General features: G+C 35.7%; 1 protein-coding gene across 1 annotated transcript in view; it reads left to right on the top strand.

Annotated features, from left to right (window-relative positions):
• The first annotated feature begins 11,053 nt into the window (after positions 1-11,053).
• Positions 11,054-17,450, top strand: part of LOC126974420 (monocarboxylate transporter 12) — a 29,424-nt gene continuing 23,027 nt past the window's right edge. Inside the window, exons 1-5 of the mRNA XM_050821909.1 lie at positions 11,054-11,077; positions 11,416-11,541; positions 12,056-12,189; positions 13,254-13,444; positions 14,394-14,537. Coding sequence (XP_050677866.1) covers positions 11,054-11,077; positions 11,416-11,541; positions 12,056-12,189; positions 13,254-13,444; positions 14,394-14,537 — 619 coding nt within the window. The remainder of the gene's footprint in view (positions 11,078-11,415; positions 11,542-12,055; positions 12,190-13,253; positions 13,445-14,393; positions 14,538-17,450) is intronic.

Genomic DNA, 17,450 nt, shown 5'->3' with positions numbered 1-17,450 from the left:
TGTCTATTAATTATGACACAATTTAAGACATACCTAAGGCTAATCTCGAAGTGCCGTAACCTAGGCTTTATAAAATAAGTACTTATTTCATTTGTAGGTGTACGTTTTTACAATACTTTGCCGAATGATATTAAAAATGAGTCAATTAATAGATTTAAACCATAGATTAAGAATTGGTCTCCGCTGCGCTCCAAGTAGATACCGCACTACCTAAAAACAATTGCTTTCTTATTACGGCAACTATTAGATGCTTGTGTGCGTGTCATCTTGACACTCAATGGCATCTTTCAAATTTTATAACATACGCTTCGTGTTATTTTAGATGAATAAAAAACAAAATACTTACTGATGATAATATGTGAGTCCAGTGTCTTTCTTATTTCCTGTAGTATTATTTTTACAAAGTTATTAGTGTTAATTATTAGCAAAGTTTAACAAAACATTTGGCACGTCAATGTCACACGTTGTTCGAGACTGGCTCGAGTACGCCCATTTGGGCGTAGTAGCACTTTGCGACTTGTCTACGGTATCTAGTTGGAGCGCAGCGGAGACCAATCCTTAATCTAAGATTTAAATATTACGTTATAAGTAAATTATAAATTATAAGGCCTATTTAAAATACATCTATTCTTTAATGATGCTTGGGAGTAAATTATTTGGCATAAGCGTAAGTATATTGAGTCTCTGTTATTATTTCTAATCGCAATTCTTTTTTATTTTCATTGAATTATGATTATTGATTTAAAATATATTACGACCTGTATAGCCGAGTGGTTAGCGATCCTACCTACTAAGCTAGAGGACCCGGGTTCGAATCCCGCAAGGTGCAACCATTTATATGATGAATATGGATGTTTGTTTCCGAGTCATGAATGTTTATATGTATTTATGTATGTTTATATGTATACATAAATATGTTTAAGTAAGTATTTTAATTGTGAGAGAAGGTATTTAGTGAGAAAATATATCACACATCTGTTAGATTTTTTGTTTTGTCATGCTCGCTTAAATGGGACTGGCGGCGTCGTGGGGCGAGTCTCTACCTTACCTAATAAGAGGGGAAACACAACTTGTGGTGCCTCGAGGTCTTAAGTTTAAATCAAGTTTAATTGTTTTTATTTGTTGTTAGTTTTAATTTTAGATCCGAGTTTCACTATTTTTTGTGCTTTGTGCTCATAGAGAATTAATAGTTTGTACACCTTCGTGTGGCAGGACTGTGCGTTAGTAGCGCTCTCTGGGTTTCCACGGAAGACCAGCGTTGTGGATTCTTTCGAAACCACAACTACGCTGAGTTGGGGGCCCATTGGCGTCATTAGATCATAATAAGATTAGTATAACTTTAAGAACTATTATCAGAATGTATAATGACGTCAATAAACATTTTTTCTTCTTTCTTTCTTTTCTTTCAAGAGAATATGGGCGGCGGTGATCACTTAAGTAACTTGTCCTACTCTTTCTTATTAAAATATTAACAATGATTGAACGATCATTGAACTAATACATGTAGCGCACATATTAGGGAAGGGAACACCCCGCCCCATGTGACCATGTGACGAGCTATACGAGGCCTGTCTCAAGAGATCAACCAAATATTAAAGAAACAATGAATTACAAATAACAGTACATGGAGCCCTTAAGTCTTGAATATTGCGTAATATATACTTGGCATGGGGCTCTATTTATAGTTAATAATATTATTTTAAATCTAAGGCTGAGTTCACACAGTTATTTTTTGTGGAGTCCTCTACCGTAGATAGGTTCTCATCACTGTTTCCTGCCACTGAAATGTTGCACCAAACTCTTGGTACGAAACACATTTGTTTTGTATATTTTCTTGGATCATACTGTAAAAGCATTTACCTACATCGCCCAAACAAAAAAACCATGATACATTTTTCAGAAGATCTGAAATCCACAATATAAACTTAAGAAGCAAGAATAGATACGTTTACATGGTAGCAACACAGCTTTTATGCTCGGTGTTCTTGAAATGGCGCCGAGAATATTTAACAACACAGAACTTAAGTTGACATGTTTTAAAAAGAAACTATTTATTCTCCTAGTGATAAAATCGTACAATTTTATAAAGGACTTCTTTTCAGATGCCTCACTCAATTGACATTTTAAAATATCATCTGAAGTTAATTCCTTACCAACTAATATTCTTACCAATTTTAATTAGATATCAACTTGTTATTATTTATTATTTGTACGCCACATCATGTGGGCGAGGAATGGAGAACTTTTATTGTGATTTGTAACATCTTATGTATATCCATGACTACAAATAAATGATGAATTGAAAAATAATATTTAAATAAACTTTGTTGGTATAATAAAAATAAAAAAGACATACTCAATCGAATTGATGGAGTATTAGGCATAGAAAGTTTTGTGTTTGTTTCTGGTGCTAACACTATGATTATCACACTTTACTAGTGGGAGGCTCCTTTGTACAGGATGCCGGCTAGATTATGGGCACGACGGCACCTTTGTCAGCCGTGAAGCAGTAATGTGTAATCATTATTGTGTTTCGGCTTAAGGGTGCCGTAGCTAGTGACATTACTGTGTTAATCAGACTTAATATCGTAAGTATGTCTAATCGTACAATCGGTACGTATAATCGGTCCAGATGTTAGGAGGAGCTCACTAATATACATCCACATGCGTAAGAGATTTAAATATGGACAGAATTGAGAATCTAAACCATTCTGAAATTCACCGGAACACACAAAAAAATCCGGTCCAGCCGTTTAGGAGGAGTTCGCTGTCAACACACGTACAGAAAATTAAATATATAAAGATATATGTCTTATTCAGTCCCAGCCTATATTGAGACGACTCACGTCCTTAAAAAAAGTTACTGCAATAAATGTTATCTATCACATGCACATTATCTAAACGACGAGTCACACTTGTGTATCGTAATGGTCACTAAAAGAGCGCCAAGAATAATACTGGGAAAGTTTCATCCACCGTATCTTCTCTCTCAAAGCGCCATTATTCACACTTTTGACTTGAATAGTATTTTCACGTTATCAAATTTAAGAAAAATTATTTTTATTGCTTACACAAATAAAATTTGAAAACAAAACCTTCCCTAAAATATGGTCGAGGGTGACGATGGCTGGTCCATGCTTCATGCTCGTCAATGGGTGCTACTTGTGGTGGCAGAATGCTCTTGTTACCGGGAGGTCTGCTTCATGCTTTTTTTTATTTCCATTTAGTTTTATTTCCTTTATTTAATTATCTTAAAGTTAAAGTTATATTTAATAAAAAGTTCGCATAATGCCATTAATTACGGTATGTGTGGATTGATGCATCTACTGTAGAAAATTTATTGAATTAGGCGTTACTTTGCGGAAATCCATAATTATACAAATTATTTAAGTTTTCTTTAGTGTTAATTCCGCCAATATTTGTTTTTAAAACAATTCGACACGTGTTTCGCCTCTACACGAGGCATCCTCAGGACGTGTTGTTGACTCCAGGAGTCTCGTGCCAGCTTTTGGCGAGACAACACTAAAGAAAACTTAAATAATTTGCATCTACTGTACTCAATAGATCTTGTGTTTATAATTATTAATTCACTTTTTTTTACTTACTCGTGTAATCCTTTCTCTTTTTGACGTTTGCGTATTTTTGTTTGAGTATTTGTAAATTGCATTAAACATAAGAACTTTTAAAACGTAATCTGTTTTAAAAAGAGCAACCTTAGAGTTTCTTCCTCATTCTTCTCTGAGGAAAACTGCCTTTCGAGTGAGAGTGTTATATGATTTACCTAATAAAAAAAAATGATTTGTTTTTTTATTTTATTTAATTAAATTGCGTTACATGTGACTCAGTTACTTAAACAAAATTGTAGTACAAAATAATTATCACATGCACCTCGTAACGCATAGCAATGAACGACAGAGGGGCAGACATTCAAATATTTTATTTCTCTAAGTAGTCATTAATAGAATAGTAACCTTTTCAAAAAGCTTATGAATTTTTTAATATTGGTTTCGGCTTTTAAGTGATCTGGAAAATTATTATAATTTTTAACTGACATTGTGTAGGGACCGGAACTGTGTAATGTTAATTTAGAATTAGTTTGCAAAAGATTAATTTTATAGCGAGGTGTGTTGTGCCTGGCCATGTCTATGATTTTTGTGCAAACTTAAATATTTCGATTATATATGTGCACGGTAATATTCTGAATATTTAGTTTTTGAAAATGAGGTTTACAGCTTTCTCTTTGTTTGATATTTGCAAGCCCACGAATACATTTTTTCTGTAAAATAAAGAGTTCGTGTGGGAGTTACATTTGAAGATCGAACTGTAAAATTGTCGCGAGTGTGTCCTCGGCCTTAGATGTCAATCGATAGCGCCGCGCATGAGCCATCGGGCCGCTCCAGGCGTACAGTGACCGCGGAACAGACCGCCCTGCCAGTGATGACATAATACTCCGACCAACGACATTGTTAATTTGTTGAAGTGACACCATTCGATAAACCAATGCATTATACGGCATCTGCCGTGTTCGGGCGACAACTGCAATCAACGGAATCTGAAGATCACTTAACATCCACCCCCGCGCCTCCAGACATCCAGATATGTCGCTCCCGAGGCAGTTCCTCTTCGACAACGTGAGTACTTCTTACCAGTGGGAGGCTCCTTTGCACAGGATGCCGGCTAGATTATGGGTACCACATCGCTACTTCTGCCATGAAGCAGTAATATATAAGCATTACTGTGTTTCGGTCTGAAGGGCGTCGTAGATAGTGAAATTACTGGGCAAATGAGACTTAACATCTAAAGTCTCAAGGTGACGAGCGTGATTGTAGCGCCACTCAGAATTTTTGGGTTTTTCAAGAATCCTGAGCGGCGCTGCATTGTAATGGGTAGGGCGTATCAATTACCATCAGCTGAACGTCCTGCTAGTCTCTTCCCATTTTTTTATTAAAAAAACTTCTGGACTTCATTAAAGCCTTTAGGGCAGGTCAAATAAAACATATTCAAATTCAATTATTTTTATTCAAAATAGGATTCAAAATCACTTATTAAACGTTAAAAACTACCACCCATTCAATATAGACGGCCTCAGACCTGAGAAGAACGGGCGCAAGAAATTTTGCGGGGTTTTTTTTTTAATAAAAATATGGATTACAATGTAATATCGTACGGTAAACATTAATAAGTCAAGTAGGTGAACCCTTTTTTGAATACACCCTTGTCTAAACACTGTTATTTTTAAAATGATATCAGTCTCTCACTACTGTGATTAATTATACAAATTAAATTAGTAACCAATATGTATAAACGATGCGGGACTCGAACCCGCCACCTCTCCGACCTCAACCTGAGGGTTGAACAAGACATGGCAAGATTTACAAACCTTGCAGCACTCGAACGGTTGGCTCAGATGGAAAGAGCGCTCGGACGTAACCCTAAGGGTCGTGGGTTCGAGGTACAAGGGAGCTCAGTCCACAGTTAGGCTATACGTGGCTGTAAGTTCCTACATATGGTGCATTATGTAGGAACGCCACACATATCAACAGATAGTGAGGACGATGCCTAGTCAATTTGAGCGAACTTTACGTGAACGAGCGTTCATAGCATTCCGAGCATGATGCTTAGTGTCATTCAACACCCACAATAATTCTGAACACCCACGCAAAAGAAGTGTGTGGGTGTTCGAATTGTTGTGGGTGTGCGAAGAGTGTGGGTGCAGTCTATTTACAATAGGACTCTACCGAATGATATTCATAATATGTATATTTATACAGACGCATGATTGAACGCTATATAATTTGTGGATGTCCAGATTCTATCATCAAATCGGTTTGATGTGACCTAACAAACATACCAAAAATAAAAACTTCTAGCTCAGTAGAAACCACACCCACAATCGACTGGGCTATATGGATCGTCAGTTGAATTGTAAATCTGAAGACATCTTACGCGTCCGAGGACATAAAAGCAAAGTTCACTTTAATGTTCGCTACATTTGGTAACGCAATGTATTCAGATGGTTGAACATGAATAAGGGTATGTTCCGATATGCACTGCGACCACTGTACAGTGTGACGTCAATTTAGTATACTGTGAAGCCGTTCCTTTATAAACAGTTATATTGGTTACTATTTAAAACGGAACGCAATCCCGTATACTGTCAGTCACATTTTTTGACGCAGTATCAAATGAGTGTATTAAAGTTTTCTAGTTCATTTAAAAAAACTGTTTTCGGAGTACTGTCAAATTAAAAATATTTTGGATTAAACTATAGGTATTGTTTATAAAACGTTAGGGACTCGAGTGGGTTGGACTGAACACGTGATCAAAGCACTGCGAGTACCTTACCTCGAAAACGACAGTGCTCACAGTAGAATATGGCGACGATTTATGACGTCATATATTTCCCTAGGGTACTCGGCAGTATACTGGCAGTTCATAACGGAACGAATTTTTCTACAGTGATAGATAGCACTGTGCAGTGCTCGCAGTGCATATCGGAACATACCCTAAGTGTGTGTATGAAGGTGGAATTCGGAAGCAGGAATTAGCAGTTTCTTCCTAATTGGTTGGCGTGCTTATTAGCTCATGAGATACCCAAATATCAAGCTTTCTTGTGTGACCTATCTTTTTTTAATTGGGTCAGAACAATTTTGGTCATTTTCCAGTTCTTCACAACTTCTGTCGTGGCTTGCACATTACTTGCCAATTTTACCAGAGGGAAGCTCCTTTGCACAGGATGCCGGCTAGATCATGGGTACCACAACGGCGCCTATTTCTTCCGTGAAGCAGTAATGTGTGATTATTATTGTGTTTCGGTCTGAAGGGTGCCGTAGCTAGTGAAATTACTGGGCAAATGATACTTAACATCTTATGTCTCAAGGTGACGAGCGTGTTAGATTATTAAGCTTATTAAGCTTTTACGTAATTATTTAATAATAATAAAGAGGTAAAAATAATAAAAAGCGCAATTGTGGTGACGGTAAGAAATTTTGTGTTTTTCAAAGCGGCACTGTAATGCGGCACGGTGATGGCCGTAAATTATCGTCAACGTATTTAAATTATCATCAACTGAACGTCCTGCTCGTTGCGTCCCTTACTTTCATAAAAAAAAATCTGACTGAAAGAAAAATATATGAAAATATGTTGGAAAAAGTATTTAACAATATTTTTTTTCTCTATAATAATGATACTTTTTTTACCGTACCTTGTTATCAGCCAGATACAAATTGTACAGCAAAAGAGTATAATTCAAAAAATTCAAAATCACTTTATACATGTAGGTCACGGGAACACTTATGAATGTCAAAAAATTAAATTTTTTTTTATTGAATTGAACGCTACTTCGTAAAGGGTTGAGCTAAGAGAAGAAGTAGCAAGAAACTCATTGCCAATCTTTTAAGTCAAGATATACATTTTAATTGTTTTACAAATCATTTCAATTACAATATATGCAAAGTGACGCAACCAAAATACTCAAATGCAAGTAGATGTATCAATCCACACATAACGTAAATAAATAGAGGCATTGTGTGAGCATTTCATAAAATATATATATATATATATATATTTTATATAATAACTTTAACTTTAAGATAACTAATTAAAGGAAATAATAATAATAAAAAACACAGCAAGCAGACCTATTATAAGTTTATACACACTGTATGCGAATATACTTTTAAATATTTACTAAAAAGAAGGTTTTGAAACGCTTAACTTCGAGGTCAAACAGGAGAACTGGTATCTCCTGGCACCGCCTTACCATCGCGTTTCATATTCGGATCTGATAACTATCAGGCACACAAATCCACCCAGACGACAGAGTAATCGATATTCGTATTTATTACTGATACCATAGAATAACTAACGGTCCTACAGTAGCTATAAATGAATACGACAAATCGATACCCCGATATAAAACGACCTTCACCGAGCTGGTTATTGGATGAAAATATTTTTATGAAATTTAATATATCGATAAATATTCAGTCCAGGATACGATTAATTTTTTTTTTAATTTTCTCTGATTTGTTTAATGGATAAATTCTATACCAATCGAAAGTATGCTGTCCATAGTACCTATATGCAAAGGTTAGATTGCCTATTTTTTTCCTGTCACAACTCATGGGTTGCCAGGTATGAACCAGTTAATAATTGATACCAGTAACTTGCACTTGTCTGGTTATTGAATGAAACTTAGATAAAAATAAAGTTCATTTCATTACAAACACAGTGATATAGGGTTCCCTGCTAAAATCAGTCCTGAATACCGGTTGCCGAATTTTAAAAGATTAAATACTGCTCCGAGTGAATATGTGCGACTGAGAGGTCCCTACCAACCATCCCATGCATTAGAAGAGGATACAACATAGCAGCTATTCGTAGTCAATATTAAAATAGAGGATTAGCTTTTAATTTTCATATTTATTTATATATATGTCGTTTTATATCGGGATCTTAGACTAGGATATAGATGACGTATTCTTCTACCTTACGATGAGCAGGGATGATTTTCCTTCTATAATATTGTTACTACTGTCAAGCAGTAGATGCCAATCTCTATGGCGTTTCAGTTTGTACTTTGTACAGTGGCGTAATGGCTACTGAGACGCCCAGGTCATGTGATAACTGATCATCGCAGCCCACGTTGTCTTGCAAAACCATATGAATCAGCCTTCTTCTTCATTAAACGGAAGACGTTTACTGCTGGACAAAGGCCTCCCCCAAAGATTTCCACGTCGATCGGTCCTGCGCTGCCCTCATCCAACGTATTCCGGCGATCTTGACAAGATCGTCGGTCCATCTTGTGGAGGCCTACCAACACTGCGTCTTCCGGTACGTGGCCGCCATTCGAAGACTTTACTGCTCCAACTGCTCCCTGTTGTTATGAGGAAATTGTTTCACAGCGGAACTGTCAAACCGTGCGTCACTAAATTATCTCATAGAAAATATGTCCATACAAAACAAATATTAAAAATAAAAATAATTATGGGTCCCAAATCGAAATAAAAACTATCCTATCTCTCAAGTTGGACCAAACTGCACTCCATGATCTCTCACTCCAAATCCGTTCATTAGTTTAGGAGTCCATCACGGACAAACAACGTGTCATGTAATTTATATATATTAAGATAGTTTAGATGCGCTCTAAATTGAAGTTAGGTGACCTGGGTCAGCGAATCAATACCGAGTACTTACCGACGTCTGTTGTCTATTGCTGCAACATTGCAACTCTCACTAACTGAAATTTCTAGATAATTTCATGTTCTTTGTGAACAATTGCATTTATTTTGCCTTTTTTATGCCTTTTGTATATGTATTAATATAATTAAGACAATAATCATTGTTATATTTTTTTAGGTAAAAAATTAAAAAGGCTAAAAAAATTATAAGTTCTTTCACTTTCATTATCAGCGAGTATTAAAGTGGTTAAGGACGCGTTCTCAAAACAGAGAGGTATCGAATCGCACCACTACACTGACACCGCTCAAACACATACACGTACTTGAAGTTAATTGCGGGAATAAAATGAATTTGATACTTTAGCAAGTTTGAATTTTTTTTAACAAATAACTTTGATGTTTTTTTTAATACCTATGTATTTTTGATAATTGGTTGATGTTTTCATTTAGTAGTTAAATATTAGAACTTTAGATGACAATTCTGTCGCATAACGTCGTGTGCAGTAAACGCAGTTTTTTTTAATGCAAGATGGCTGCTGCGAAAAATTATGATTTCAACATTATGGATAGCAGGTTAGATAGGACGGCCGGATGGGACAGACATCATCAATACACATTTGACTTACTTAAGAATACATGATACACAAGATTTAAAAATTAAAGTAAATAATTGAAATTTTGAAATTGTCAAACAAAGAAATTTAGAAATCAAAATTTTAATGACCGAAGTGAGTTTCAGTGCCTACGCTAGCTCGCCGCTACTGGATTACTTACAGGATGTTCCGAAATGATATTATGGAAAATTAATTTACTTGGGTGAATTATGAATTGTTTGTTTTTTCTTTTTTTATGACATTAAGGGACAAGACGAGATGGAGCTGATGGTAATTGCTAAGCCCTGCCTATTAAAATGCAGTGCCGCTCAGGATTATTGAAAAAACCCAAAAACTCTGAGCGGCACTACAATTGCGCTCGTCACCTTGAGAGAGTCTCATTTGCTCAGTAATTTCACTAGCTACAGCGCACTTCAGACCGAAATACAATAATGCTTACACATTACTGCTTCACGCCAGAAAAAGGCACCGTTGTGGTACCCATAATCTAGCCGGCAACCTGTGCAAAGGAGCCTGGGAACCCGTGTGTTCATTTAATGTCACCTGTGTAATGCCACGCTGTATACAACATAAATGTATGTATAATATCATATAAATACTTAAAGTATCACAAACTTAAAGTGTAATCAATAATACGGAGAGTTAAATCAAAAACTTAAGTAAAATTTAAAAAATAGGAGTTCTCGATAAATTGCATCTGCCCGTTGAAATAGGCGTGGTGACTACGCGATTTTAAGAACCAGACGTCGCTTTGTAAACGGCACCTTTGATTGGTGAGTTTTAAGTGACGTAACTATGTCATCCTAAAATGGCTGCCTGTCCCTGTCTTAACGCGAGGTCCTTTTAACATGAGACATCGTCGTAACTCGCAACTAATTAGACGGCGTACTTCTTCAGCCCATCACCATAAGAATCCGATATTACTTTCGAACTATGCATGGTTCACTGACATGAATATAGTTAAACAACTCTTCGAAGCAACTATACCTTGATAAACGCGTAGAAGACAAGCAATGAGGCGACATCTTTCGTAAATATATTTGAATATATTATACAATAATTTATTTACACGTTAGAGAGGGACTATAATACTATAAATTAAAGGTTAGATAATACTACAACCCAGTAATTAATTAATCATGAATGATGATAATTAATATTCTCATGGACTTCCAGGAGCTGTCAAAGCTCGGGGATGATGTCCTGGGCTCGTCGGCGCCCCCAGCATCTGCGGCACCAGTCCTGTGCTCCATTGACATGCCGGTGGACACTATCGCAGAGGTAACAGTTTTGATGGGAATATAAGACAGTATACTTTATTAGTCACGATATGGTCAGAGATATCACACATGTATGGGTATGTAATCCATACATTAATACTTAAGGCAGAATTTATCATTGTTAACAAATATAATCACGTTATGGTCATTTTGGAACACGACCTAAATAGCAAAAGTACAGCAAGCTATGCCAAGGTACCTTTACCAATAACTTGTAAAATGTATAACACGCCCTTCACATTTCGTATAGTAAACAGCAATCAAGACAGGTTATTTAATGTCTTAAACTCGTTAAGGACTTGGAGAATCTTTTTAACGACTATATTTTTCTATATGCAGGCAGCCCTATCTCCAGAAACAGCAGGATCCTTGCTATCTGTTCAGTCAGCGCCACCAGAGCAGAGCGACAGAGTGGAGCATAGAGAGCGACCTGTGAGCTTGCTGCTGGAACTGCCGCTAGCTTCGGTGAGTTGTTCACGTGCCACCTTAGACACAGAATAAAGAGCGTCGGATACAGGCAGCTCTGCATCTAGCTGGTGTGGTACGAGACAGCAGAGCGATAGAGTGGAGCAGGGAGAGCGACCTGTGAGCTTGCTGCTGGAACTGCCGCTAGCTTCGGTGAGTTGTTCACGTGCCACCTTAGATACAGAATAAAGAGCGTCAGATACAGGCAGCTCTGCATGTGTGTGGTACGAGACAGCAGAGCGACAGAGTGGAGCAGGGAGAGCGACTTACTCACTTTTAATACAAGAGACACAATTTTTTGAGGTTCTTGAAAAGAGCAAAACTTTAAATAATAAAAACCTTGGAATAACTGAATTTTGAGGATTTTTATTACCTATCAATTTAAAATTTGTGCCCAACTTGTTGCCAGACTTTAAAAAGTATAATATTTTAAATAAAAGAGAGACGTATGAAACGGTAAATTTTAGAACTGATGATTCTCATCTTCTAAGATCTAGAATGTGTTGTGTTGTAGCAAGTTGGCGCATATCTGTCGGCCATGTCACCGACGGAACAAGAGGAGGACTCATTGCTGACGCTGTCCTCCGTGACGGCGAGGCCTCTGCTCGCGGTCTCCAGGAAACTGAGGCCACAGAGTGACTCTTCTGAGTGAGTGCTTTCTTTATTGACATTTTCTTGACATGACCCTATAGTATATTAAAATTCAGCATCAGTAGTTACTGGATTAATTGAATTTAAATTTTAGTATAAGAGGGACTTTTCAAATTTTAAGTTATGGAACAGAGTGACAATCGAACGTAAGGGTCAACTTTGTAACACCAGCCTACCAGTGCCGGATTTAGAAAGCGCGGGGCCCATATCAAGTTAATTCAATATACCAACATCTCAATAAGTTTCACTCAAAAAATTACGCTCAGGCAGTTTAGAGTGGGTATAAAACATGAGGGGCCCCCTTTCGCGTGGAGCGCTGCTTCGTGGTTCATCCAGCACTCAGCCTTGCCAGCTTTAAAAGTTGTATTCTCCTTTTTAATAAAATCGTCCCCGAAACACTGAAATCTTTTCATAAGATTTATTTCAAGATAAGATAAGAATAATAATATACTGACTAGCGTGACATTAATAGGAATGTTGTCACAGATTATTTAGAACTTCATTGCCAACTTGCAATTACTTCTACTACACCCCTTCCGAAAGTGCTTTCGTATTTGTTTTGACAGCCGAGGCGAGAATACGTCATTTATTACGCACAAATATAGTAGAAACTATCAGACAGCCTTTTTTAAAGGCTTTTCGTTTCGGATGAAGACTAGCCGTCGTCTAGTTCCGTTCTTAATCCGCTGGATTATGATTTATGTTCAGTTTTAGAGAGTACCACTTGCTCTAAACGACATTATAATTTAGAGTCCCTAAAACAACCCTTACGATTGGCAGTACAGAATTTTTTCATGGAAAGAGTGCGTGCTTCTATTGATAACTGCCCTCAACGTTTAAAAGACTGTATTGCAGCCAATGGAGACCACTTCAAATAAGTATTTTTATATTTTAAATTGTTTTATTTGCAATATAATTTTTATTTGTGTCAGTATTTATTGAAAGACTAGGTATAATGCATCTCGCTCGCTTTAAAAGAATTATAATCCGTGAATTTACAAACGGAAGCCTCTGCATCTGTGCGATGTGCTAACCGACATGTGTATGCATTATGATGCCAGGTGTTCACCACCGGACGGCGGCTACGGCTGGGTTGTCGTGTTCGGCGCTTTCATGGTTCAGTTCTGGGTCGCTGGACTGTTCAAGTCCTACGGCGTCCTGTACGTCGAGATCATGGAGACCTTCCCGGACTCTTCAGAGAGCGTCGCGTCTTGGATACCGGCGGCGCTCTCCACGCTATGCTTGGCTCTAGGTATGATCATAGATGAATAGAACTTATATTTCAGAGAGTTCATATATAGTATCTTAATATATATAAATTACCTGACACGTTGTTTGTCCGCGATGGACTCCTAAATGAATGAATGGATTTTAATGGGGATTACTTCATGGAGTGCAGTTTGGTCCAACTTGAGAGATAGGATAGTTATTATTTCGATTTGGGACCCATAATTATTTTTATTTTCAATATTTGTTTTCTATGGACATATTTTCTATGAGAGAATTTAGTGACGCACGGTTTGACGTTTTTTACGAAATTTTTCTTGTTTTTAATATATGTTTACTAGCTGACCCGACAGACGTTGTTCTGTAGATAATAAAAAATACTGTTTTATAAGTACTTTCAATAAGTGATGTCACATCAACAATTATTTCGTAAAAAATGCTCCCTGTTGTTATAATGAAATTGTTTCACAGCGGAACTGTCCAACTGTGACTACGATAGCGCGCGGCAAATAGCTTTCTTACAGGCTGTTCCGAAATGATGTAAGAAGTGAACATACATTAGTATTTTAAAAACTGAAACAGCACTAATAAATTAAAATTGAAATAAAAAAGAATTCGGAAGATATATGATCTTTATGTATATAATTCTTATATAAGTGCTGAGAGTGAAATCCTCCTAATCGGCTGGGCCGAATATATTTAAATTTTCTGTGTGTGTTCAAGTGGATTCGAGAATTGTTTAGGTTCACAATTGAACTACCTCCGAAACGGACCGATTTGTGAATTTGATATTGATTTATATTCTCAATACAGTCGATATATATTTCTCCTACGTATGTTAGTGATCTCCTCCTAACGTCTAGAGACTGGACCGATTTTTCAAATTTAACACGTGCGTACAGGACTACGTCTGTCGGGTCCGCTAGTAATGTATAAATTTTGAAAAAAAAAAACATAGTGACAATCTATTCCAGCGCCTCTTTCGTCGGCTCTGTGCGAGAAGTACTCGTGTCGCCTGGTGGTGTTCGTAGGCGGCGTGTTCTGCGCCACGGGACTGGCCGTCTCCTTCTACTGCACCGAGCTCCTGCATCTGCTGTTCACTTTCGGAATCATGACTGGTAACACTGACCTCGCCCCACTTATCATCGATCAATATCATTCAAATCAAATCATTAGTGTTACATTATAATTATGGGTGCTTACAATCTCCAGAGCATGCAAAAATAATATTTTAATAATTCTTACTCTATGTTTACAGTACATTTACAGAGAACATATAAAATCAAAACAACATTATTCTTAAAAGTGTACGGTCTCCAACATAACATATTATTAAAATGTGAAAAATAAAAATTGTTTATTAAAAATGTCAACTTTAAATATCTAAATTAACTTATTGTAATGACTATAGATTCATGACTGATAAATACTCTTTAACTGAATAATATTTCTTCGTCATTTAAAGATATAAAAGAGTTAATATTTACGTTTTAGTCCGCTAATGATGCTGGTAGTTTATTATACAGTTGAAGAGCTATATTAAATACTATTACCAAAAATTGCCGTTGCATGCTGCGTGAAACATATTATTTTTTCTGCGTTTACTATCAGAGTATCTAAATAGTTAATCATTTGAATTCTGAAATTCTAATGAACACTAGCACTTCATATGTATACAAGCACGGGAAAGTAAGTATTTTAAATTGATCAAAATATGCCTTACACTTACAGGAATCAGTGGGGCTGAAATGACTTAGAGCTCTTAAACATTTTTTCTGACATTTAAAGACTATCCTTGTCTGTGGAATTTCCCCAAAATATGATCCCGTACCGAATATTTATGTGACATATGCGTTAAAAGCTACTAACACTGCGGACTGGTTTACTAGTTTCGACAGCATGTGCAATGCAAATGAAAATCTATTTAGCTTCATGCACAAATTTTCAATATGGGTTTTCCAATTTAGGCAATCATCAATATGTAAGCTAACCTCGTTATTTGTGTCATTTGTTGCCTCCCCGTTAGATAAAAAGGCTTAGCTTAGGCCATATACGCTCAGCTTATCAAATAATATTTGATGGTTGACATAGTCTTAGTAAAGTCCATAAAAGTCCGCACACATGCTTTCTTTTATCTACATTAGTAATGACTTCCTTCCCGAAATGGAATATTGCTAAATTAATTGATTTGTTTTTTCTAAAGCCTTTTTTGCTTTTTGGTTAATATTTCACAATATTCAAAATAATCGTTTAAGTTATTACAAATATACTTTTCTATTATTTTTGAGAAAATTAGTATAAGTGTAATTGGTAACAGTCCATGTCTTCCCTATCTTGTTTATTAAAAAGTGGCTTCGCAATGGAAGTTTTTAATTTATCTGGATACACACCATTCTCTACACATAAGTTTGTAATATGACACAAAACTAGCGACATTGTATCAATTTCATCAAACCCAGTGCTATTTGTATTTTTTAGTGTTTTTATGATACAATTTATTTGAGTAGGCGATGATGGTTTCATAAAAATTGAGTTCGGCTTGTTCCAGTTAGTGTATGCTCTTTTATTAGTTGTTGACAAAATTTTACTACCAAGAAAATGTTCATTTAAAGCTTGTGCAATCTCTAAGGGGTCACTAATTATTTCATTGCCTTTTTTTAATACGTTCAATTTTGTTATTATTAGGTTTAATCTGTTATTATTTATTATGTCTCATTTAGTCTTAGATTTGTTTTGCGAATTTTTAATATTATATTCATTTTGGGATTTTTGTGTTAGTTTCATAATATTTTTTAAACGCTTTCCATATACTTTGTAATTTTGTTTATTTTATTACTAGGTTTTTTCTATATTTCCATAATAACTCTCGTTTTCTTTTGCAACATTGTATTATTCCTTTTGATATCCACTTTGGTTTTCGAATTGACTGTATTTTAATTTTAATGTAAGGAAAGCAGAGATAGTAAAGAAGTGAAAACATTGCGAAAAATCTATTGTATGCTTCATTTGGTTTAGATGTTTCATAAACATCCGAATATAATACTAATGTAATACTACTTAGATATTCCTTAAATTTACTCAAGTTTTCTTTGCTAATGTTTCTTCTTAACTAATAGTTTCTAGTCTCTTCTAAATCAGTATTCTATCATATATATATATATATATATATATATATCTATACTTAACGCGCCGGCTGCTTAGGTGCTAATAATAATATATTAAATATTAAAACCATGTACTAGTTCTTTAAAGGTTTGGGTAATGTTATTATTTATTAACACGTCTATATTTATATCATCACTGATAATGATTTTCCTTTTTTGAAGCAATTTTTATTATATTGAATAAACTGTCAAAAAATGTGTGTACGGTAAATTTATCGAGTTTTGGTGCTCTATAAATACAAATAACTATTGTGCTTTGGTCTATTAAGTCGACTCCACTACATTCTATAACACCTGGTACGCTTAAGCGTGTGATATTCGTTAACTCTAAATTTAAGACAATTTCGTACAAGTATGGCTGACCCACCCCTTCTATTATTGCGAAAATATGCAGAAGCAATGCGAAAATTTGATATCGTAAGCAGCTCACAATCGTGTTTAATTAAATTATGTTCCGTAATACAAATTACATGTATAAAAATATTTTTACTAATTTCTTGTTCGTCGGGTTGTACTACCAGCTGTTCAGATTTATTAATAAGTCCATTAATATTTTGATGTTATATGTGCAACTTATGGGACTCGAAAAAAATTATTAGGTTCTGCACTGTTTCCGTTAGCTCCACTTTTGTCTATTTCAGGAATATATTTTATGGCATCATCCTTTTCCTCTTGTCTTTCAGTACTATTTTCATCTTCACTTTGTCCATGTTCTGTTTGGGTAGATTTATTTTCTGTATGTTTTACATTCCTCTGCGTATTCTTTATTTGTTTTATGTTGCTGTCTATTTTGCTTCGATATTTAAACCGTAAAATATCCTTTATGAGTGACTGGCATAGATGTCGTATTTGCATACTTCGTTTCAT

This window comes from Leptidea sinapis, chromosome 2 (genome assembly GCF_905404315.1).
Source record: "Leptidea sinapis chromosome 2, ilLepSina1.1, whole genome shotgun sequence".
In the NCBI taxonomy this organism is placed as follows: Eukaryota; Metazoa; Arthropoda; class Insecta; order Lepidoptera; family Pieridae; genus Leptidea; species Leptidea sinapis.
The sequence above is the reverse complement of the archived record's forward strand: the minus strand, read 5'-3'. Positions and strand labels throughout refer to the sequence as shown.